Consider the following 23,527-nt stretch of genomic DNA (forward strand, 5'->3'; position numbering starts at 1 on the left):
AAAAATAGAAAAAAAAAACAATAAATTTTGGGGGTTCCCCATACTTAGAACTGAAACTCAAAAAATTTTTTTTCATCAAACCCATACGTGTGGGGATAGGTCTTCAAAAATGATATTGAAGTTTCTAATATATTTTTTTCTGACCTAAATAGTTTGCGCGAGAGACACTTCCAAAGTGGTAAAATGTGTCCCCCCCCCCCCCCCCTGTAACTTCTAAAATAAGAGAATGATAAAACTAAAACAAATACATCATAATTTGCGGGCTTGGTTTCCGCAACTCGACGTCATATTATTGCGCCTATTTTGCGTGATGGGTTGGCGGCACTATTCCTGCCAACCCAGCTCTACCAGGAAGCCTAGCAGACCCTTGACGTTGCCGACGACTTCTGGGAGCGACCCCGGTGAGCCGAGGTTTTGTGCCCGGTACTCTGCCACCCCTGGTCATTCGAGAATGACGTGGGCGGCTGTCTCCTCTGCCTCCATGCACGCCCTGCAGAGGGGGCTATCTGTAAAGCCGGCCACACACACTAGGTTATAACCGATGGTTATGCCTGCACAGTTTACTTGTGCAGGCATAACTGAACGTGTGTATGACATGACTCCTTGCCTGCGCAAGCAAAATTGAAAATATCAAAATTTATATTTTTTGCCTGTCGGTTGTGCTTGCGCACTTCGCTTGCGCAGGCATGAAGCCCTTGCTACACGGTCGCCGACAAGCCCCTCAGACCGCGTGGCCTTGGTTTGGACGGACCGTGTAGACAGTTGTTTCCAACAAAATTTGACCAAAACTGATCAAGGACAGACCAAGGTCAGACGGTTAGAAGGCTTGTCGGCGACCGTGTAGCAAGGGCTTAACTGAACGTGTGTGGCTGGCAGGCTTGATAGGCTTCAGTTATCCAGTGATTGCCGAGGGGATTGGTCGCAAGTCACTGTGCAACAATGTCGTCTCGCAAACGAAATGCAATTGTAGAGGATTTTTAGTAGATTTTTAGGGTTCCGTAACCAAAGGGTAAAACGGGACCCTATTACTAAGACTCCACTGTCCGTCCGTCCGTCTGTCACTAGGCTGTATCTCATGAACTATGCTAGTTAGACTGTTGAAATGTTCACAGATGATCTATTTCTGTTGCCTCTAGTACAACAAATACTAAAAAACCGGCCAAGTGCGAGTCGGAGTGGGGCTCCCATGATTTTTTTCCGTTTTTATAGATAATGGTACGGTACCCTTCGTGCGCGAGTCCCACTCGCACTTGGCCAGTTTTATTATTTTTTAAGTGTGGAGTGGATTCATGGTTTGTATGCGTGTATGGCTGACGAAATATAAGCCTAATAGCGCTATTGCGTCTACGTCAACCACCGCTACCGGTGCCATGATGGTTTGAACTGAGAGTTTGTGCAGGTTTGTCGTTACGTGTGTGTGCCCTATGGAACTTGGTCGTGCCTGTTGGTTTTGCTTGCACAAGCAAAACCGACACGCAAAACCTAGTGTGTGTGGCCTGCAGGTGCCTAGGTTAGACCAGTATTGTTGGTGTTTTACCTTGGTGTTATGTCGCAGCATGTTCCGGAGCCAGGCAAATGGCAGAGGTAGAATTGGCTCAGGTCCTGCCACCTTCAGTTCCGAGCTGAGCCACCTCTCGCCAGGATGTCGGCTGCATCGTTACCTCGTGAGTTGCTGTTTGCTGTGTCCTTTGATCCACTGCAGAGTTACGCCATTGGCCGCTTTTTTAAAATATCTTTCGTTAAATTGAAATAATCACGATTATTTAGCAGTGGCGCTAGTGTGCACGTTGATGGGCTCTTGTGGCTCTTAACTCTAACAAAATTTTGGTGATAACTAGTGGGAATAACCCATAAAATCCGGCCTAATTAGTAAACGTCAAACACTAAAAAATTTATTCGTCAAACTTAAAAAAATACTTCTAAAATTGCGAATTTTATATGCGCAAATATTTATAAATGCGCAATTAATCCAGGTAAATTAGTCTAGACTAGACAAGTAGACACTCTAGACTCTCGATAACAATATTAATTTTACCTATTATTAACCTGCTGTCAGTGTTTACTAGCTTCCAGTTTTACTCTAGTTAATTCTGAATAAATACCTACACTACCTACATCTTGAAATTGTTCATTAACATGGCATGTGTCCTCTGATAACATAATTACGACAAAATAAATACAATACAGTTTTTGCTTGCCGCGGGGTATTGCCAAGTAGCGAGAAACTGTAAAAATACATTGCTGTGTCGGTAGATGACGCTGATTTCAATAAAGTGGTAACAAGCCAGCGTCTATTTATTTTTCCAACTGGCAATGTTTTGAAGAATTGTTTTAACTTTATTTATATTTTATTTAATAATAATAATTTTAGTTATTAATATTTTAGATTGATTAAAATTGTACATGCATTAAACTAAAGTATATCACGACTTTGCATGAAGTAGGTCAAGGACAAGAAATCGAAAGGTATTCAAGTAACGAGCGCTGACTGTTTTAGACGAAAATCACATTTATAAAGTATATTGGAAACGTAACCCCAATGCACAAATTACTAAAATAGTTGAAAAATAACGTACTGCATTCATCAATGTTTGTTTTCAAGCTTTCTGACTATTTAACTCTGGCAACATTTTGAAGCTTATTTTGGGTCACTGCGTCGCTTCCAACTTGTACTTCATTTGGATTTTTGTAGAGGTGCCTTTCTCTAAACTTGCAACATAGCATAGTAGTTAGTATCTACTCTAAAGTAGGTGTTTTCATTCAAGAAAGCTGGCGGGTGTGCAAATGTGCTGAACTATAATCGTAGCGTTGTTAAAACAGTTCAATATTATCTAAAACAGTGTTAAAACTTCATACAACAGTTAATGAAATAGTCAAGGTAAGCGTTTAGATCTCCGATGTAGCGTTACGACCGCGATAAGCATTGCTCGCTACGAGTTTTCATCTTGAAAATTTCCACTCGTGAACTTTCGAAGTAAAGTTTCTCAGAAGTTTCTTTGTTGACTTCAAACTTTGTGGAAGTTCAGCGTGTCGCGGCCCCGTGTTGAACTTGAATCTGTTATATGTGTCATGAAAAGTTAGTCCAGAAAACAGTAAAACTTAGAATTTTCGTCGCCATTTTATTTTTTGTCGCGCTGGAAAAGCGGCCATTTTCTTTGTGTCGAGAGTGCCGCGTCGCTTAGGACCGACTCGTATGTGGTCCCTAAAGTTAAAGTTGGGGTGTGAAATCATTTCATGAGGTGAATCGGTGAGAAGATTGGCGTTTGCGCGTGATAATCGCGACTGATAAATCGTTGTTTGTTGTGGTCGGGAGAAGTTTCCGAGTGGCCTAATTATTGCGTGGTGTATAAATTGTGTTGATGAGGGAATGTTTTGATGTAGAACCGTGGGCGCGACGAGTGGCTCGACGACTGCAGCATGGACGACGACCAGCAGTTCTGCCTACGCTGGAACAACCATCAGTCCACGCTGGTGTCGGTGTTCGACACACTCCTAGAGAAAGGCATTCACGTGGACTGTACCCTCGCGGCCGAGGGCCAGACGCTAAAAGCGCACAAAGTCGTCCTGTCAGCGTGCAGTCCCTATTTCGAGGTTGGTAATTTGCTAACGCGCTCACGTAATGTAGGTCAATTGCTATCGTGTTTAACTTACAAGGCAACACAGTTTTGCTCTAATAAACAGCCCAGTTGTTTCGTTCTAGCTTTCATGCCTTAGCAATTGACTTAGATTGATGAATAGATGAGTTGGCAACAGAAAGTTGTTGCGAACTACTTTTCCAAAGTATCTATTTGTTGGCTACCATTACCCAATGATGCTCATTAATTGTGATTTGCTAAATGACATCAATGACATCTAGATCTTATATTACTAACTAAAACAAATGAATAACTTTCAAATAACATTTTGTTTAGGAACATTACATTAGAAATGTTATATTCAACTTTAAACATAGGCTTTGAAGTTTCAAGACAATGCACATTTACAAAGAATCAAAATAAATGTTTACCTGCACATAACAAACAATGTTTTTGTTACAGAATGTACTATCACAGCAATATGACAAGCATCCAATAATCATCTTAAAAGATGTGAAATATGCAGAGTTAAGAGCCATGATGGACTACATGTACCGAGGAGAGGTGAACATCTCGCAGGACCAGCTGGCAGCCTTACTCAAGGCTGCAGAGTCCCTGCAAATCAAGGGCCTCTCTGACAATAAGCCGTCCCGGCCGCCGTCGCGCCCTGCACAGGCTGCCCCAGCACACCCGCCTCGCGCACCGTCTCCACCACCACAGGTTTGTTAAGATCATAATTGTCTTTCATTTTATTTTAACGATGAATGAATGATGTCCAGGGATCGGATATTCGGATTGATATTTACCTAAACTTTGGCGGCGTGAACGGTGTGGAGACGGACTCGACTTTATTTTCGTAATAAATTTCCCGGGATTTCCCGGGATTTGTTAACTATGTAACAAGGCAATCTAAACTCATATTTGAACATTTTAATACGCTTATTTATTATGTATTTAATGTAATTTACTATGGAGAAATATTAAATTCAATGTACCTGAGATTTATTCAACTAGCGAAATATCATTATCATAACTTAGTTTAACGGAACTTGTCGTGAGTACTAGTACTTTTAAAACTACGAGTACTTTAGAAATTGTTTTCCTTCGACGTTTCAAGGACGACATTATGCCCGTGGTCTCAAATTTTTTCCCTTCCGCTATCTCTGCTACCGCCATTGTCTTACGTATAGCAGGTAAAAAAAGACGGGCAATACAAAGAAAATTCGTCACCACGTGTACTTTAGGTATGTACGTGGGCTTTATCTTAGAGATTAAGTGGGGTGTTGAGAGTAAATCATAGTGTCACGAATACCATCAAGATTTAACTAGACGTGAACCTTATGTACAACTGACAAAATTGTACCTTTTGCTTGAAAACGTCACATATATGTGTTATACAAAAAAATGTTTTATTCATCATCTTCCTCGCGTTGTCCCGGCATTTTGCCACGGCTCATGGGAGCCTGGGGTCCGCTTGGCAACTAATCCCTGTAATTGGCGTGGGCACTAGTTTTTACGAAAGCGACTGCCATCTGACCTTCCAACCCAGAGGGTAAACTAGGCCCGTATTGGGATTAGTCCGGTTTCCTCACGATGTTTTCCTTCACCGAAAAGCGACTGGTAAATATCAAATGATATTTCGTACATAAGTTCCGAAAAACTCATTGGTACGAGCCGGGGTTCGAACCCGCGACCTCCGGATTGAAAGTCGCACGCTCTTACCGCTAGGCCACCAGCGCTTTAAAAATGTTTTATTATTCTCTTATATTACAGAACCCTTGAATCTACTATAATAAGTAGTAAATAGTTATGTAAGATATGTATAGAGAAATGCTTACATTATTTTGCCAATTCACGCTGCGGCTACACTACATACACTGTTCTTGTTAGATCTATATAACAACATATTTCCTTACAAAAATTGTCAAAAATAGCCATAAACTAAACATGTAGGTAAATTTGTACCATCTTATGTCATTTGGTGCGATCCCGGAGTCCCGGAGCATATTTATTAAACTTATAATAAAAAAGAAGCCGACTCCATATTTTCCCAACAATTTCCGGAATTTTGCCAAGTTTAGGTAAATATCTATCCGAATATCCGATCCCTGATGATGTCATAAACACAAATAACAGAATGTGTATTTTTATTAGGAATTTTGACGTGGTTGCTCGGCAATTAGCTTAACTGATCAATTAACCATACAGGGTATTAACCATGTAGGTACAGGTTCTAATGGATCCTATACCACAGCAAGCATATAATCATAATACTAACATAGAATGAGAGATATCAATACTGGTTTAAGTTGCATATAACTACCTAATGATGGTACATAGGTATATTTATATTTGGTTTATGTTCAGAAACTTGTGCAAGGTCACACAATTCTTTGCAATACATTCCTTATGTAAAGACTAGGGATGTACCGACTAATCGGGAAAGCCGACTATCGGGCCACATTTGTAGTTGGCGACTAGTCGGCAAAAAAGGCTGATAAGTCGGCCTATTATTAACTACAGAAAGCAGGACATAAATAAAATAAAAAGTCAATATTAATCACATGTTACATGCCCATTTTGCTCAAATACGTTTTTAGGGTACAAAATGAGCTTGTGTTCATATTAAATTCATGTATAGGTAATTAATGTAATTATGTGGGTGTATCGTCGCAGTAGCATAAAACATCTTTAAGTTGATATTGAAAGCGCGACGACACAAGGAGCACAAAACATCTTTAAGTTGATATTGAAAGCGCGACGACACAAGGAGCAAAAAATATGTTTTTTTAATGCATCGTATACGAACGTAATCTTTATCGGGAAGTAACGATTATGAACTTGGCCGACTAATCGGCCATCCGAGCGCCGATTAGTCGGCTAGTCGGCCAAAACCATGGTCGGTACATCAGTAGTAAAGACATAAGGAATACACGAAGAGGAATATTAGTGAAAAATGCTGCTTAGTTTAATTCATAGGTACTCACCATAATTACATACTTTCCATATCTAATCCTGTAAATGAATGCTAAGAATTTATGTTTATTAATTTTATAAAATACAAGTTTTAGGGAAAAAAGTTTTCCTCTGTTATTAGCTAGAAACTGTTTCAATATTGTATTGTATAATTACTACTACCTTATACTAAATTATACCAAGCAAATAAATACTTAATTTAGTATTCAAGCTTTATTCTAAGTATCTATTTACTTTCATTATGTTCATCCACCTGACTCACACTATCTATATTTATGCCATTTATGTCACAAGCAAATGACAAGACATATTGTGATTAAATCTTGTTCCCTGAATCGGCTAATGAATGAATGAAAGTTTATTCACAAGAACTAAAACACAGTTGTTATGCTAATGGTTATATACCTGCCTACAATTATTTTACATAAATATGGTACGTCATGAGGAGTAATAAAAAATTTGGTGTCAATTTTTCGAAATTGTGACTGTCGTCATGAAGTTCTCCATTGTAAAGTAATTCTCTTCTTGTCCTAGGTCCGAGACGGTAGCATAGACAGTCGCGAAGGGTCCATAAGCCCGACCCGCCGCCGGAAGAAAGCGCGCCGCATGTCCGTGGAAGTCCCCGCGCCTATACCACAGCCCGCAGAAGTCCATGGAAATGGGGAGGAGCCCCCTTGCAAGGAGGAGAACGCAAGAGATGGTGTTGAGGATCTCACGCTGGACGAGGAGGCCGAGGAGCCCCCAGCCGTGGCACATAACGACGTCGTACGCAGTTAGTATCTCCTTGATTACATAAATCTAATACCTTTAAACGAGCAATTCTTGTTTATTTATTTATTTATATATATATTTCGGGGATCTCGGAAACGGCCCTAACGATTTCGTTAACGATACGGGGGTTTTCGGGGGCGAAAAATCGATCTAGCTAGGTCTTATCTCTGGAAAAACGCGCATTTTCGAGTTTTTATATGTTTTCCGAGCGAAGCTCGGTCAACCAGATATTAAATATTTCTCAGACTACTTAGGCAATATATATTATGTTGTGGAAGAATTGGTAGGGGAAAATAGAAGCAGCCTTCAAAGTATGGACAGTAGTTTTCATGATAAAAAGACTAATAAAATACAGTGTACGTGTGTTCAATGATGAGAAATATAAACTTGGAAGGGTGCCTTTTTAAGGAAAACATTAGTTTGATCTGATATAGCAATTTGCTTGAACAAAACTCCCTACAGAAGTTAGAGGGCTTAGTCACTTTTCTGTACTTTGAAGGAATATTTCTCATTAGGTTGAGATTGGGCAGCTAAAAAAATACGAGTCATTTATTTTAGACATCACATAAAAACAATTTTTAGGAATGTTTATTTATAGTACTTAATATTTATTATTTGGTAATAATCAACTATGGTTTTATTTAAAGTTTATCTTTATCGGCACTCGCTCGAAACCCGCGCTTTTTCAAAATATAATCTTAACTAACGCATATTTATCTAGGGTGGTATTCCACCTGTCCAGTTTCTTTATCCTTTGTGTATTTGCGTCTCACATTTTGCTAAGTAAGAGAGTGAGACGCAATGCACATTGAACCAAGAAATTGGACAAGTGGAATACCAACCTTATGTAAGCTAAGAACTATGAAGACTCCCTCCTCCCTTGTAAGAAAGAATAAAACATGGTCGTAAATCGTCTTACGTAATAAATGAATGAGCTATATCAAAATAAATCAAATTGGAGCCAGACAGTTGGGTACCTTTCCTTGTTAGTAACTGATGAAACGCCTAACACAAAGTACAAAAAAATCTAGTGTAACCACAAAGATAGTTTTATAATATACAAAGTGATCATTTCCTATAAATATTTACATGAGCAAGAACATGAAAACATCAAGAAAACAAATATTCTAGTATGAAATAGGATTGATGAAACTTGATGACAACAGGTGGGCATAACATAATCCTACTACAGCTACACAAATGACATTCTATTTCAAAGAAATCTCCATAAGGGTCAATCCAGGAAAATATAATGCGAGTTACGATTTCAAGTATCAATATATCTAAGAATGCATGAAACACTTAAATTTTGAAACAGGAATAAAAGGACACGCAATGGCGACTCGCGTTACACTTGCCAAGGACTGACACATGAATCCATTTTTGAAAAATACATTACTCTACGTACAGTCGATGTCAAAGATATGTTTACATTTTCAATAACTATTTATTTATCATCAAACATTGTATGCTACAAATGTTGCTACAAAACAAAGCATAAGTGCAACACATGTGTTGTAGTGTGCAAAATCGTGTAAAACTACCGCCTAAGTACACTTCTTTACAGTATGTACAACTATGTCAATAGAAACTAGTTCAAGGACATATGTGTTTACACCATTCAAGTTATTGGTGGTACTGGTAATTGAGTACCAATACAAACCAAATGTTATTATGATTGGCTCATATTATTCCTATACATTCTAATATGAATCTTCATTCCCAATTAACTTTTACAACATCTCTTTTCGAATCTTAAGTTATTTTTAGGGTTCCGTACCACAAAAGGAAAAAACGGAACCCTTATAGGATCACTCGTGCGTCTGTCTGTCTGTCCGTCCGTCCGTCCGTCCGTCTGTCACAGCCTATTTTCTCCGAAACTACTGGACCAATTAAGTTGAAATTTGGCACACATATGTAAGTTTGTGACCCAAAGGCGGACATGTAACGTAAACAAATGAATTTTAAATATGGAGGCCACTTTTGGGGGGTAAAAGAGCAAATTAAAAAATAAAGTTTTTCAAACTATATCGTGTTACATATCAAATGTAAGAGCTCATTTTAAGAATCTCAAACATATTTTATTTACAATTTTAAGATAAATAGTTTAGCAGTTATTCAAGAAAATAGGCAAAAAATGACCATTCCCCCCCCCCCCTTTATCTCTGAAACTACTGGGTCTAAAATTAAAAAAAATATATACAAAATAATTCTTTACCCATAGATGACAGGAAAACCTATAAGAAATGTGCAGTCAAGCGTGAGTCGGACTTAAGTACTTAGTTTTTGATCCGACCCCTACGGGTTTTTTAAATACATTTTACTCACTTTTCATTAAAAAAACATATTGTTAAAAATACTTGTAACGTAAAAAAATGAATTTTAAATATGGAGGCCACTTTTGGGGGGTAAAAGAGCAAAATAAAAAATTAAGTTTTTCAAACTATATCGTGGTACATATCAAATGAAAGAGCTCATTTTGAGAATCTCAAATATATATTATTTATAATTTTAAGATAAATAGTTTAGCAGTTATTCAAGAAAATAGGCAAAAAATTACCATTCTCCCCCTTTATCTCTGAAACTACTGGGTCTAAAATTTTGAATAAAATACACTAAATAGTTCTTTACCTAAAGATGACAGGAAAACCTATTATAAATGTGCAGTTTTTGATGGGGTTTTTACTCACTTTTTATTTAAAAAAAAAACATTGTTAAAAATTGTGTAATGTGCCCTTGGAACGCGAGTCCGACTCGCACTTGGCCGGTTTTTTTTTATATCTAGACATTCTAGACCACAGTTTTAAAAGTTGATGTGTATAACTGTAACAAAGGTTTCCATTTATCAATATTATTATTTTATAAATTGACTTATATAATATATATGATGATGACGACCGGTCTGGCCTAGTGGGTAGTGACCCTGCCTGTGAAGCTGATGTTCCCGGGTTCGAATCCCGATAAGATAATTGGTTTGTGTGATGAACGCAGATATTTATTTCTGTCTTGGGTGTTTTCTATGTATATACCCAGTGTACAAGCTTTGCTTAGTTTGGGGCTAGGTTAATCTGTTTAAGATTTTCCACATATATTTATTTATTATTTTATTCACTGGAGGACCTTGTGTCATTTTCTTCTAAGCCGCATCATTTATTATCACTGCCCATACAATTGATTTTAAACCAAACTATTAGTTCACTATCTCAAGCAAGGGCAAGCAGACAATGTTAAAAGATCGTAACTTGGGACATAAATATTCTATTATCATTCAAATCCGTCACAGCTGCGCGTTTTAACGTTTTAGGTTTAAAATGCATGTATGTGACTGCCATTTACAAGGCTTATTAATGCTAAAATAACAATAACTTGTACATATTATAAATGTTTTCATAGCCCAAGCCCTCTCGCGCATGAGAGGAGGCCTGTGCCCAGCAGTGGGACGTATATAGGCTCAAATTACTATTATTTATTCATAGTTATTTTCGATAGATTGCCACATCAGGCGGTCTAGCATAAGTTGCGTTCTCGCGCGCGAGACTCATGCTAGACCGTCAGATCTGTAAATACAAGACTTGTGGTCTATACAGTAGAGCCAGCAAAAAAAGTTGCTAAGCGGGCTTGGTGTTAAAAATGATTTTGACGCGACTTTATTGTTAAGAGAATAAGAGCGTGTCAGGGTAATTTTGATCACCTCGCCCGCTTAGCAACTTCTGCTGCTGACTGTACCTGAAATATTGCTTGTCTATTTTTACCCTGAAACAAAAGATAATACAGCGAGGACTGATAACTCGAAGCTTAATAGCTTAAACCTCCTCCTAAACGTATTTTCATAGTTTGATTGCAGGGACGCTATGTACGTGTTTAGACAGCTGTGGTGAAGTCTTTAACCACGTATAGTACGATGAATTTTATCGACAAATAAATAAATCACCTATACGGCCTAACGGCCTATACGGTCATTGTAAGAACCTCAATAATTATAATTTTAGGATAAATAGTTTAGCAGTTATTCAAGAAAATAGGCAAAAAATGACCATTCAACCCTTTATCTCCGAAACTACTGGGTCTAAAATTTTGAAAAAAAAAATACACAAAATAGTTCTTTACCTATAGATGACAGGAAACCTATTAGAAATGTGCAGTCAAGCGTGAGTCGGACTTAATGTACGGAACCCTTGGAACGCGAGTCCGACTCGCACTTGTTTGCCAACCGTTTTTAAATATCACCCCTTTAAAGTTTTAATAACAATTATGTTTATTAACAAAATTAAAATTATGTTTATTAACAAATTAAAATTATGTTTATTTGACATGATTATTAAACAATTACTTTTAGCAAAAATGACTATTCAAAAAGTGTTTTTTTTTTTATAATTACTATATCATATGTTATTTTTCTTTCTAGATTTTCAATGGCATATGGAAAGATCTCAGGATGAAATCATGAATTCAAGTGACAGTGTTCGAGACTCGCAAGGTAAGCCCGCACATGACTCTGGCAACATTGCCGGTGACATGCCGGCAACGTTGCACCAAAACACCTTGCGTAGCGTTGTGCTTCAATACATACCTAGTCTATTATGCTGACGCAGGGTGTTATTTGGACTTGAGTTTGGTATTCTGGGACAATGCACTTTGTATTTGTAATTTGCTTAAGATTTTTTTTTTGCTGTATGGATGACTAAAGTCCATTGTCCCAGACGTCTAAGGAACGGATGAAATGCGCAATGTCTTCCCATAATTTGATGAGATAAACAGTCATTGCTTAAATAATCTATTTATCTTGTTATATATAAAATATTATATTTCACGACGGCGGAAAGAGTGCTAGTGTTTTCACATGTGAAAATTCAACCATATATTAATTAGTATCTAATATTAGTATTATAAATTACTAATCTTATCACAATTTATATTTCTGTATCCATATGAATTTGAAAATATTTCAGTGCAACAGGTAAAGGTATTTTGGTAAAAGGTTTTTTTTACTGTAGCCTTTTTAAAAAGGTGAGGTAATTGATAAGGTAAGTTGATCTTGTTTTACATTTGTTTCCACTTGAATGTGTATGACGTTATGTACTCGCTTTGTCGTGGGGTCGCCAGTAGATCACTGCATGCTTACTACTATTCATAGATATTGTATTATACTTTGCATATGTAATACCTAACTTTCAATAGTGCTAACCTTCTTTGTCCTAATGTGGAGTGAGCTCATTGGTAAGTAAATTTTCTCATATTTATTATACACGTATTTATTTTTAATATGAATTAGATTCATGATAAATGTGCACAAACACCACTTCACCTTCGATTATATTTGGCTATTAAAAGCTAGCGGGTTTCGTGCGACTATCGCTCGGCGGTAGAAGTTTTATTTTGGCACAGATAGTGACACAAACTATTACTATTGTTTATAGAAGATTGGATGTGCCTCGGAAGCGGCTGATGGAACAAGGTAAACCTTAATTTGATTTAATTTGTAGTTTGATGGTAATGTGGCTTATTTATCTTATTTATTATTTCTTTATTTTATGCATTCACATGTGATTTCACTGCAGATGTATTTTTTATAGATTCATGTTTTAAATCATCAATCGATTTTATAGGCGTTCTCATTTATTGTGCATGTTCTTTAGACGAAAAACATCATTGTCCGCAACTAGGCTAATCCTGAGATTATTGAAAGCATGTCGAGACGTAAAGAACCCGATGATATTGGATGCGCATTTCATTTAGTCATACAATATGATTCAGTACACAATGTTACAAACATGTTAATTTAAAAGACTAGTTAGGTTCAAAGTGTTGAGTAGGGACCAGAAATCCTACCTACCTGTCACATGCCAAGCTGTTAACTATCTCACAAATATTAACCACTTGTAATATTCTTAATCCCAATTACCTGTTCCTGTCTTAGTCTCATAGCACAGACTGTTAATAACACCGTACTAAGCTGACGGCGACTGTACTAATTTTCTTCTTCACATTTTTATGTTTCTATGCTCATTTTAACTTTGTGTAGATCTTTTTACTTATCATTATTTATTGCTTTTCATTCTTTGGCCTTGCAGAACGACCCATAAAACTCATTAACGACCCACATTACGCGAAAACCCCTTTCCCATTAACTCGAGGGTGTCTTAAGAGCTCAGAACTTGTGAAAGCAATAGGACTAGAAATTAAACAGGAACAAGCAGCCATAGAGAACATGATGATCGTTAAGAGAACATACAAAAAGAGAGGAAGGAAACCTTTAAAGAGGGAATCGGAAGCGTTGCCTCCTAAAAAAAGGGGAAGAAAACCAATACATGCCGACAAAGATAGTCATTATTCTTGCTCTACTTGTAAAAAACTGTACAAGTATAGAAGAAATAAACTGAGGCACGAAAAGTATGAATGTGTAACGGGTCCTCAATTTGGCTGTGACAAATGTGGTAAAAAATACTCACAAAAGAAAACATTGACATGTCATATTGCTCTTAAACATCCTAATTGGCTGCAAGAGTACCAAGAAATTTTTAAAAAAGTTAAGAAAGAAGAAAAACCGTGACATTGTGAATTTTACCTTTTGACACTTGTTTTTTTTTCTATTTTGTTACTGTTGATTTTTTTCCAAATATTTAATTATGCATAGATTTATGCCACTTAGAAAAACTTGTTTTCTAGTTATTTAGCAGTGTCTAAAGATACATTATGTTCCTGTTAATTTAGAGTAGAACTTGATCTCGAGTAAACTGCCATGTTCCTTATATTTACAATTGTTGATTAGTAATATAGGTTTTAGGTACGTTGTTCATAAACTACACTTTACATTCCATTGATTCCATCTTATTTAAATGTGTAGCAGTGTAGGTTGGATATTGTTGAAACATTTAGAAGAAATTTGTTTTTTTGTTATAAAATTAAAACTTTTGATACTTTTAGTTCGTACTGTTTCTTTACTTTCAATATATGGTTTTCTTTACGTCACATTTGTTTTTATTTACGCTTTTTTATACAATTATGATTTATATTCGCAACTAAGCGAAAAACTGTATTTAGTTTTTCTCTTTCAGGACTGATATTGCCGAACAGAGTGGTGACTCGTAGTAAAAAAGTGGTGGAGGAGCCTCCGACCGCGACCACATTCGCAGTATTGAAGAACGTCACCTCGCCCAACTCGCTCGTCATGCCCGAGGAGACTAAAGAAAACAAGCGACAGCCGGCCAAACTAACTCCTAAACCGCCGACCACCCCCAAAGCTCCCAAAGCCGAGCCCGAGCCGAAATCTGAACCGAAAACCACGAAAAAAGAGTCTCGCTACAACATCTTCCCCCGGAGCGACCCGCCCGCCAACTTACCCTGCGCGCAATACAAGACGGAGGCCAACAAATACAAATGCCCCAACTGCCAGCGCGTGTACAACGCGCGCAAGAACCTCGTCCGCCACATAACGCTGGAGTGCCGCCGCGAGCCGCAGTACAAGTGCCCGTACTGCACGTACAGCAAGCACCGCCGCAACGAGCTCAAGAAGCACCTGGAGCGCAAGCACCCCGAGCACCGCCCGCCGCGCTCGCCCAGCCCCCCGCCGCGCGACGACGCGCCCCGAGCCACGCCCATTAGCGTCGAGTGATACAAACATATTCAGTGCTTTATACTAGTGCCTTAACTCTTCGATCTTCCTTAGATGATATTAAAACGTTAATTTTATATGAGCCTCGTATACATGTATTATTGATAATGATATTCGATATTTTTTAAAGCTATTAAACGACTTACGGTAGCCGGGCCTTTCATTTCGTCGCCCGATCCTCTTATGGGAAGATAATCTCGAGATTGTGCATGTCTGCATGATTAGAAGCTTCGCCTTATTTCTAACAGAGATTATTATTTTTTTAATTTATTATTATAACGCATTTCTTTGGTTCCTTAATTTATTTTAGCCTCTGGTAGTATTAACAGTACGTAGTCGCGCTTTTGTTTTTATTTTTGCAACATGTTAAACGTATTGGATTTCAGAGTCGCACAAGGAGGGGCTGCCGTCCGCGTTGCTGTCGCTGCTGTCGGCGCAGGCGCAGCCCGGGCTGGCCGCGCTCGTGCCCGCCTGCATCCAGGTCACCAACATCCTCAAGCCCCCCCTGATGCCCAAGCATCCTCTCGACTCGTTGGCCGCCATTCCCGACGACCTGAAAGCCCATCTGCTGCAACAGGCCTTTCTGCAGAACAACAATGCGCCAAAACGGGAGGAGCTAGATTCTGAGGAATACGACGATACGGACGACATCGTCCTGCCCGAGGACACTGAGGCCTTCTACGACCATTCCGTGCCGGGCGATGAGCACGAAGAGAACAATGCGGAGGTGAAATATGCGCGCCGCGACGGAAACAGCTCGGACGACGCGAGCCGTCAGTTCGAGTGCCGGCATTGCGGTAAGAAGTATCGCTGGAAGTCGACGTTGCGTCGTCATGAGAACGTAGAATGTGGTGGCAAAGCCCCGGCTCATCAGTGTCCTTATTGCTCCTACAAGGCCAAACAGAGAGGCAATCTTGGCGTTCATATTCGTAAGCACCACAACAACGAGTGGTACATCTACGCCAGCAACAAAGTCAGGCGTAATAAAAAAACTTCAATCTAGTTTAGACTTCATTCGACCAAAGTAGATACCTAACCAAATCGGTACTGCAATAATATTATTATTTATATTTTAACTTTTTTGTTAAAAGAGTTTATATACACTGAGAATAGTTGTAATGTGCACATTCCCTAACGGCATTAGCGTTAATTTTGTTGTTTTTGTTAGAGTTTATGATCGTAGTTAAGACTGACCCAAGTATTTTATCGGGAGTACGGCCCCAGGTCGGATGTATAATTATATAATAGAGTTAATGTCCGTTATTTCCAAAGCGATATATTTAATGAAAGTATAGAATCTAGTAGCGAATATTTTGATATTAATCGGACTTTACATAAAGCAATAAATTTTCATACCATATTTAGCTCGAATTTGTCTAGTTTTATAATCAACCATTCCTTATAAGGAATATGTAATTCCAAATTTGTTAATCGTAGTGCAATGATATTAGAATGACTAGTTAATTAGGTAAAAGTATATGTAATTGTTTTGTAGGTTATATTTTTCTTTCATCTTTCTCTCACGGGTAGAAACTTATTATAATTGTTGATGGTCAAGTCTTATATTCATTAACCAAGTTGTTAGTCCTGTTTAATTTATTTCTTCAGTTTTTGTTTTCCTAACTTAGAGTTTACATTCGAGGGACCATTATTTATTATGTACCTTGTCTTCCTATCTCTACACCTTTGTAGCAAACCCAAAGTTAAATTAATTTAAATTGTTTATTTATTAGTGTAAGGATAATGTTTATAAAGCTGCTTTTGCAGTCCTTTATAGGAAAACAATAGATCTCTCATGTGACTGTCTGAATTGTTGAGTTTGTTGACGAGGCTGTTCCACCGAGCAAATATATCAGTATACTGAGAATCTATTGCTTTTAACACGATTAGGTAATAAAAGCTCATCCATAATGTGCCTACAATGTTACCTGTAGTTATAATATTATAATACTTAATGGTGTTTTTGATATTGTTGTTATTCGGTAAACTGGGATAGAAAATGTGTTCAAAATTATGTAAATTGTTATCTTGATATTAACTGATATTTATTTGCAATAACCTATTCGAGTTTTGTTTAACATATTGACTGTTGATATTTTTTGTTAAACTAGGATAACAAAGCTATTTGACCAAAGTCAGTATTAGATTTAACGTGATGGTAAGAAATAAGAAGTTATTGTTGTAGAAACATTCAAGTCATACAACCGAGCATGCAAACCATTCTGATTAAAATATGCAATATTCCCATCATATATTTATTACGCTCTTGGACACTGAATGTATGTAGCATGAATTATATTCAAAACGAATGGTACGTCGTTTAAATTGTTTGTTAATTTTATTGGAAAACTAGTTTAATAATTAGTGTGATTTTTATATGAATATTTTGGGGTTTATCTGGTAGAAACGTTTAATCAAATATAGTTCTAATATATATGAACCATTTGTTTTCTTTTTGTTTCTGTTTGAAACGTTAATTAATAACCTATCAACAAAACGTGTAATTAAGGGGTAATTTTTAATACATGTTAAAAGTACAAGTTATTTTTGAAAGGTAATGTTTACTGGTAAGTCTTGTCACTGAATATTTACACCTGATTAACAATGCATGTACTGCATGTTAAATGTGAACCCATCGCAGCTTATTTTTCAACTTTGCATGTTTCAGTTTTTCCTTTTTTTTTCGTTCATACTAATATAATTAATAATTTCAGGTAGACAAGAAAACCCATGGGTCGGGAGACTACTTTTAAGTAACAAACTTGTTAGAGTTGTGACTAGAACCGTATCGGTCCAGTAACATCATTCCTTAGCATCGCGTGCCGATGATGCCGGTTTAGTATGCATAAAAATAAACGGATCTGAACGACGATACACCTTCACCGAACAATTTTATTCTTAAAAAAATAAACGTTATGATTTCCTTTTTGTTTCTTTTTTTTACTTTTCCTTTGCAAAGCTTTCATCACAGCACTCGGTGGATACTCACAGTAGATATCTTCTATAGTTTATGTATCTTTTTTGTATTTATGTATATTTTATTATGTATATAACATGTATACGTTGCTTGTAACTGTTTAACCACACGGGAATGTTGAATGTTGCGTGTCTGTGTGTTCGCGTGTGATCGTTTTATGACGTCTGTGGCGATTTCAGGAGCCGTGCCGGAGGACGTGTCTTTCACTAGGATCGGGGGCCTGTCTTGGGACCAGTGGTCGGCGCGGCTGGCGCTGCCGCTCGTGGCCTCCATGCGCGTCAGCGGCCCGCAGCTGCCGCCTGCGCCGGGGGAGCCCAGCTTCACCTGCCCCGACTGCGGCCGCGTCTACAAGCTCAAGTCCTCCCTCCGCAACCATCAGAAGTGGGAGTGCGGGAAGGAACCACAATTCCAGTGTCCTTACTGCGTATATCGCGCCAAACAGAAGATGCATATCGCGCGCCACATGGAGCGCATGCATCGGGAAGTCCACATGAAACCCGAACAGTACATAAAGCAGGATAACGTCGACGCTTGCACATAGCGCGACCGGTATAGTCACTATTAAATACTCCATATTTTTGTAAGAATTTTGAAACTGTATTGATGTTAGTGTTACAGTCTTTTTGATGTTTTTTGACACATTTTTGTATTAAGGACCAATTTTGATGTTAATATTTACAGTTATTAAATCGTGCGAAGTATATATTTAGTCAAGACGTGAAAAGAATCGTATCTAAAATCCGAAGTTTTCCTGATTGTGATAATTGTGATGAAATCTATTTGTGATAGTGGCACGAGGCAGTCACGTTAGATGTAGACGTCAGCTAGGTCACAAATGGTGCCTATAATCGTTACCCACTTAATGCGACATCAACGAGTGATGAACAATAAGATACCACAAATGACAAGTTACTCATAGTATTCACACTAGTTGCAGTTTAATTGCGACAGTGTAAGAAACTGTTGCATTTACGAGTATACAATAAGATTAAGATGAAGTGATTTGTATAGTTACGCTTTTTACTATTTTATGTACAGCATTTATTATGTAAACTTATCATTCCTGTACTAGGGCGTAAGTTCCGTGATTTTGGAGCTTTGATGTTACATACTCTTTGTTTAAAATTGTTACCAATGACAGTTTAGTAACATCGCTAAATCAGCATCGCTAACAGATTTCGTACAATTTAGAATATAAATTTCAGTATCGTCAGATCTGAGGTACCTACAACTTGCCACATTTTGTTAAGTATTTTGACAACCGTTTGAGATGCATAGAAATCGTGATTGAGATGTGCGACTCGTATATTACTTATATAAAAATGATATTTTAATTTTAATTAAAATGAAGCTATTACCGCTTAGTAAGCAAGCTCTAGTTCTCTGCCATAATGCATGTTCCATTATATTGTAATACTCACTTAAGTTAATTTTTCTATTATTTTTAGATCTCTTTACGTCTAATGCATTTATTTTATCTTTAGTCTAGGATTTTTTATGTTAAAATTCTTATATCAGTTGAGTGGACAATTGACAAACTCTGTAGTTCCTGGAATTGTATGTCTGTTAATTGATACGTTCTTGTGATTTTATCTGTAATTATAATTACTCCTTTTGGGGCCAATCGTGGTTGTTAGGTCAGACCTGCAATAGCTAGAAGTGCCTTATGAAAATTGTTGATTTTAATCGTTGAAGCTGAAGACACTGCCATTAAAATTGCGTTATCGATACTTAGTGCACAATCCAATTTTTAGAAGTTCAAATATTCTTCCACGTAGTTTAAGTAAATATTTACACATTCATTACCATTTAGAAATTATTATAAGATTAGTGTCGGTACCATGTTATAGTAGCTTATAAACATTTGTGAACAAATAATCAAAAATTTGTTGATTTAGTGTTAACATGGTACCATTGTAGGTTATTTCCGGAGTTACCATCATACAATCAAAATGTAAAGTTCGCAGTACAACCATACGAAGTCTTGTCAATATAAAACTAAGTGCCTTCAATCGTTAGTCATTAGGGTTTAAAACGTTCCAGTTTCTAAACTAGTTCAAAAACAAGCGTTAGTTTGACGATAGTGATCCTCTTGAAGAAGCTAACTTCTTTGCAAAGTACAGCATTTCTCATAACTGTGATATGTAATTTTTGCAGACAAGACGCATAGAAAACAGCGATACAATGTAGTAAAACTAATGTATTCCTAATTATTGGTAAGATCATGATCCTAGTGATGTATTGCCCCTCTTTCACATGAGTGTTTATTCAGGGCGGGTTGAAAAGTACAGGAATCTGTTAGAAAGAGACGGTTATATACATTCTCACTAACAAATTGCTGCATTACTATGGCTTTTCAACGCGCGTAATAAAGCGCATGTGTGAAATTAGGGCATTTGCTAATGAACAAATCTAGATACTGCCTATAGAATATTACTAGGTGATAGAACCAAGTTTAATCTGTTGATGAAGTTACAGTGATTAAATGCATTTGATTGTATTTGTATAACCATTTTGTATTTTAATAAAGTTGCTATACTTGATTCTTTGGTTTCACTTGCTAATGGTCAAATTTGGGAGGATTGGGACGAATTGTATGGGATACAAAACTAACAAACACTAACATTGCATGATAACTATGATAAGTGATAAAATATACCTGTGTATTTCGAAAACTTGTAACTAGGAACAGTCTGATTTTAGTCTGCAGATGACTTTCATAATGCGCGTCAAAGTCTACCGCTCTTGAGAAAACTTCAAAGATGATAAATTATTACATCGAATAGTTTGTGCTAGCCCTGTAATTTTTTTGGCAAATCAGACTGGTCCTTGCTGATCAAATACTGTGAAACGAACAAAATTTAGGTTTAAATGGTCGCATGTATAATATAAGGAGGTAGATATAGATATACCTGTAGATAAAGCAAATTAATGGGAGACATGGTGCATTATCCTACGCTTGGCGGCACATTTTATTCTTAAAGGTGGCTTGGCTTTACAGTAACGGTGGTAGCTTAAGTACTTGCACGTTTTATTTTGATTTGCGTTTTATTTCAGTTGCACAGTTGTACACTCCTTATATATTGGGTTATGGTACTTCGGGTTTGAGCGGCGGTAAGGCGGGATGGACGCTATACGAATGTGTGGACTGCGGCAACAAGTATAAGCACAAAGGTTCTCTACAACGGCACATTAAATACGAGTGCCGAAAACAGCCCAGTTTTAAGTGCCCTTACTGTGTGTATCGGGCCTATCAGAAACACAACCTGTTATTGCACGAACGCCATTTACATAAAGATTTGCCGGAAAAGGTGGATTTCGTATCGGAATGACACGCCAGGGTGTCCATGTCAGTAAAGTTCTTGTTTTTCCATAGCGACTAACATTGGGTTTAAGTCTTCTAGCTAGAACATGAATAACTAACCAACTAGGTACTTAAGATTTTTCTTGGGAAATTACTTTATTAAACAATATTGGATAGTAACACATAGATAAATTATTTGAGCATGATTTTAAATTTCAACTTCCGGTTCGGTATCACTTCCATTCCATTAGTGTATTAGTTTGCACGTATTTAACTGTAGTGTTTTATTTTAAGTTTGATAGCTTCATATCCTAGACCTAGAATGCAGTAGTTTGGATGTACAATACCTTCAGTTCGCAAGACAACTAATAATTTGAAAATGGTCATTGATAAACAATTTTAAATGCTAAAGACACCTTTCAGAAATAATAATGTCCATAAACTCACGCTCGGCTTACTAGATGGCGTTATACCCAAGCTGAAATCAAAGCGTTATACAAAATAAATTGCGTATAAATTGATATGAAAATATGTAAAGCCACATAATTAAGAAACCTTACCTGAATAACGAGGAACACGATTTGCAATATTAAATTATTTGCCTTAATCAATATAAACTGTTATTAATGGCCATCGTTTGTTGATAATAAAGAAATATTAAATCTTATTTCTGTTACAGCTATTAACAGTTTCAAAGAAAGAAAATCCTTGGACTTAATACTTAACTCTACAATATCATCGAGCCGAATGCAAGAGGATAGTATAGAAATAAATGAAGTATGCAGGCCAACCTACAGTCTACATCATAACGGATGACGTTAAGTGTATTTTTTTTTAATTTTACAGCTATTGTAAGCAAATGCACTATCGTAACAGAATCATTGCAGAGGAGCACGACATTTCACTGACTAGCCCAACTACATTATCAATGTATTTAGTAGGTATATAACTAGGGTGATTTTCGGGCTTGGATTTTCTCTGACACATTCACTACCAGGAACCCACCTGGTGGGCGCTCGTGAATTTTGCTCAGATGCCGGACAACCCGCTGGGCGGGTTGTTTTATACGCAGCTATAGACGACCGATTTCTGGGGTAGTGCGCCGTTTTTTGTCTGGCAGTGAATGTGTTAAAAACCTAACAGGCTACTGAAAAGACGGTTTCCGTTCTCGAATTTAAACTGTCGTGAGTCTACTATGCTAATTATACCCGAGTAGTTGCAATAATGTAAAATCGACACTAATATAATTCTAACCGTCAGAGAAATAACAAGGGGTTTTTGCCCTTTCTTCTTTTTAATTTGGACGTAGGTAGTCGGCAAGACCTTATCTTATATCCTTAGCTACCTCGGTGTATCCAATAATTTGATGATTATTTCTAATGGCAATTGTATGTCTAAACATTTTCTGAATACATTAGAAACCTTAGTAGGAAGCGTTTTGGAACCACCCCACCGGCTAAACATAAGGTAGAGGATGGCTAAGCTAACTGCACCGTATTTAATAGCACAGAATGTGAAATATTATTTTAAATTATAGAAGTTTGACTTTTATAATAACACTTCCACACTCTGCTATCAAACATGATGCAGTAGGTATTAGCTTAGCCTGACCACAGTATACTAAGAACAGTAGTGAATCTAAGGCCGCTCGGCAAGTTATTTACCTACTCTTGCGTTGGCGCTTAGGGTCGTCACTTTTATTTTTAGTTAAATATTATTTGCGTATTATGAGTAGCACTAGGTTTCTGTTTATATAATATAATGAAATGTTCTATCAATTCATAAATGAGGTATAAATTAAGGACGGTAAGAGCAGGTAAATGCGAGCGTACTCGAATGCGCGCGATCACAGTCGCGGTACGGCCCACACTGCCGCCACCGTATTCCCCCGTATATTATCCGAATGTGTGCGTGGCAGCGCGTGCGTACACGGCGCCCGGTGCGCACGCACACATTCAAGCCGGCAGCGGCACATTTATATGAAGATTCACTACTGTTCTTGTACTGTGGCCTGACTCTTTAGACAGTTATCAATCAAATTTGTTTTGTTAATTTTACAGTTTTATTATAGGGTATTTTCTAACCTTTATCATATGTATAAGACATATGGTAAACCTTAACAGATCTTCGAAGTAATGATTCTAAAGTTTGATATTTATAAATTTTATAATTTCATGTGAAGTATGTAAGAGAGTGCCTTTAACATACCTAATCTAGTAGGTGTACTGTTAGCAGAATAATGTAGAGGCTATTAAAATATTCAAACGTAGTGCCAAACCTTGTGCCTTAATTATATTTTGTCTTAGAAAGTC

At 37.3% G+C, this 23,527-nt stretch overlaps 1 protein-coding gene across 5 annotated transcripts; it reads left to right on the forward strand.

Annotated features, from left to right (window-relative positions):
* The first annotated feature begins 2,640 nt into the window (after nt 1–2,640).
* On the forward strand, nt 2,641–19,071 carry LOC134652086 (longitudinals lacking protein, isoforms A/B/D/L-like). 5 transcript variants are annotated; one of them, XM_063507245.1, is made up of 7 exons: nt 2,642–2,878; nt 3,382–3,591; nt 4,038–4,295; nt 7,086–7,323; nt 11,728–11,799; nt 15,321–15,358; nt 15,404–17,374. In XM_063507245.1, the coding sequence occupies exons 2-7, from the start codon at nt 3,418–3,420 to the stop codon at nt 15,935–15,937; spliced, it is 1,314 nt and encodes a 437-aa protein (XP_063363315.1). In that variant the 5' UTR covers nt 2,642–2,878; nt 3,382–3,417; the 3' UTR covers nt 15,938–17,374. The 5 variants fall into 5 exon arrangements, with proteins under 5 accessions (XP_063363318.1, XP_063363315.1, XP_063363319.1 ...); XM_063507248.1 differs by lacking the exons at nt 15,321–15,358; nt 15,404–17,374 and adding an exon at nt 13,394–14,291 and having other exon boundaries at nt 2,641–2,878; XM_063507249.1 differs by lacking the exons at nt 15,321–15,358; nt 15,404–17,374 and adding an exon at nt 18,091–19,071 and having other exon boundaries at nt 2,643–2,878.
* The last annotated feature ends 4,456 nt before the right edge of the window (nt 19,072–23,527 follow it).

The sequence above is a fragment of the Cydia amplana genome, chromosome 11 (assembly GCF_948474715.1).
Source record: "Cydia amplana chromosome 11, ilCydAmpl1.1, whole genome shotgun sequence".
NCBI lineage: Eukaryota > Metazoa > Arthropoda > Insecta > Lepidoptera > Tortricidae > Cydia > Cydia amplana.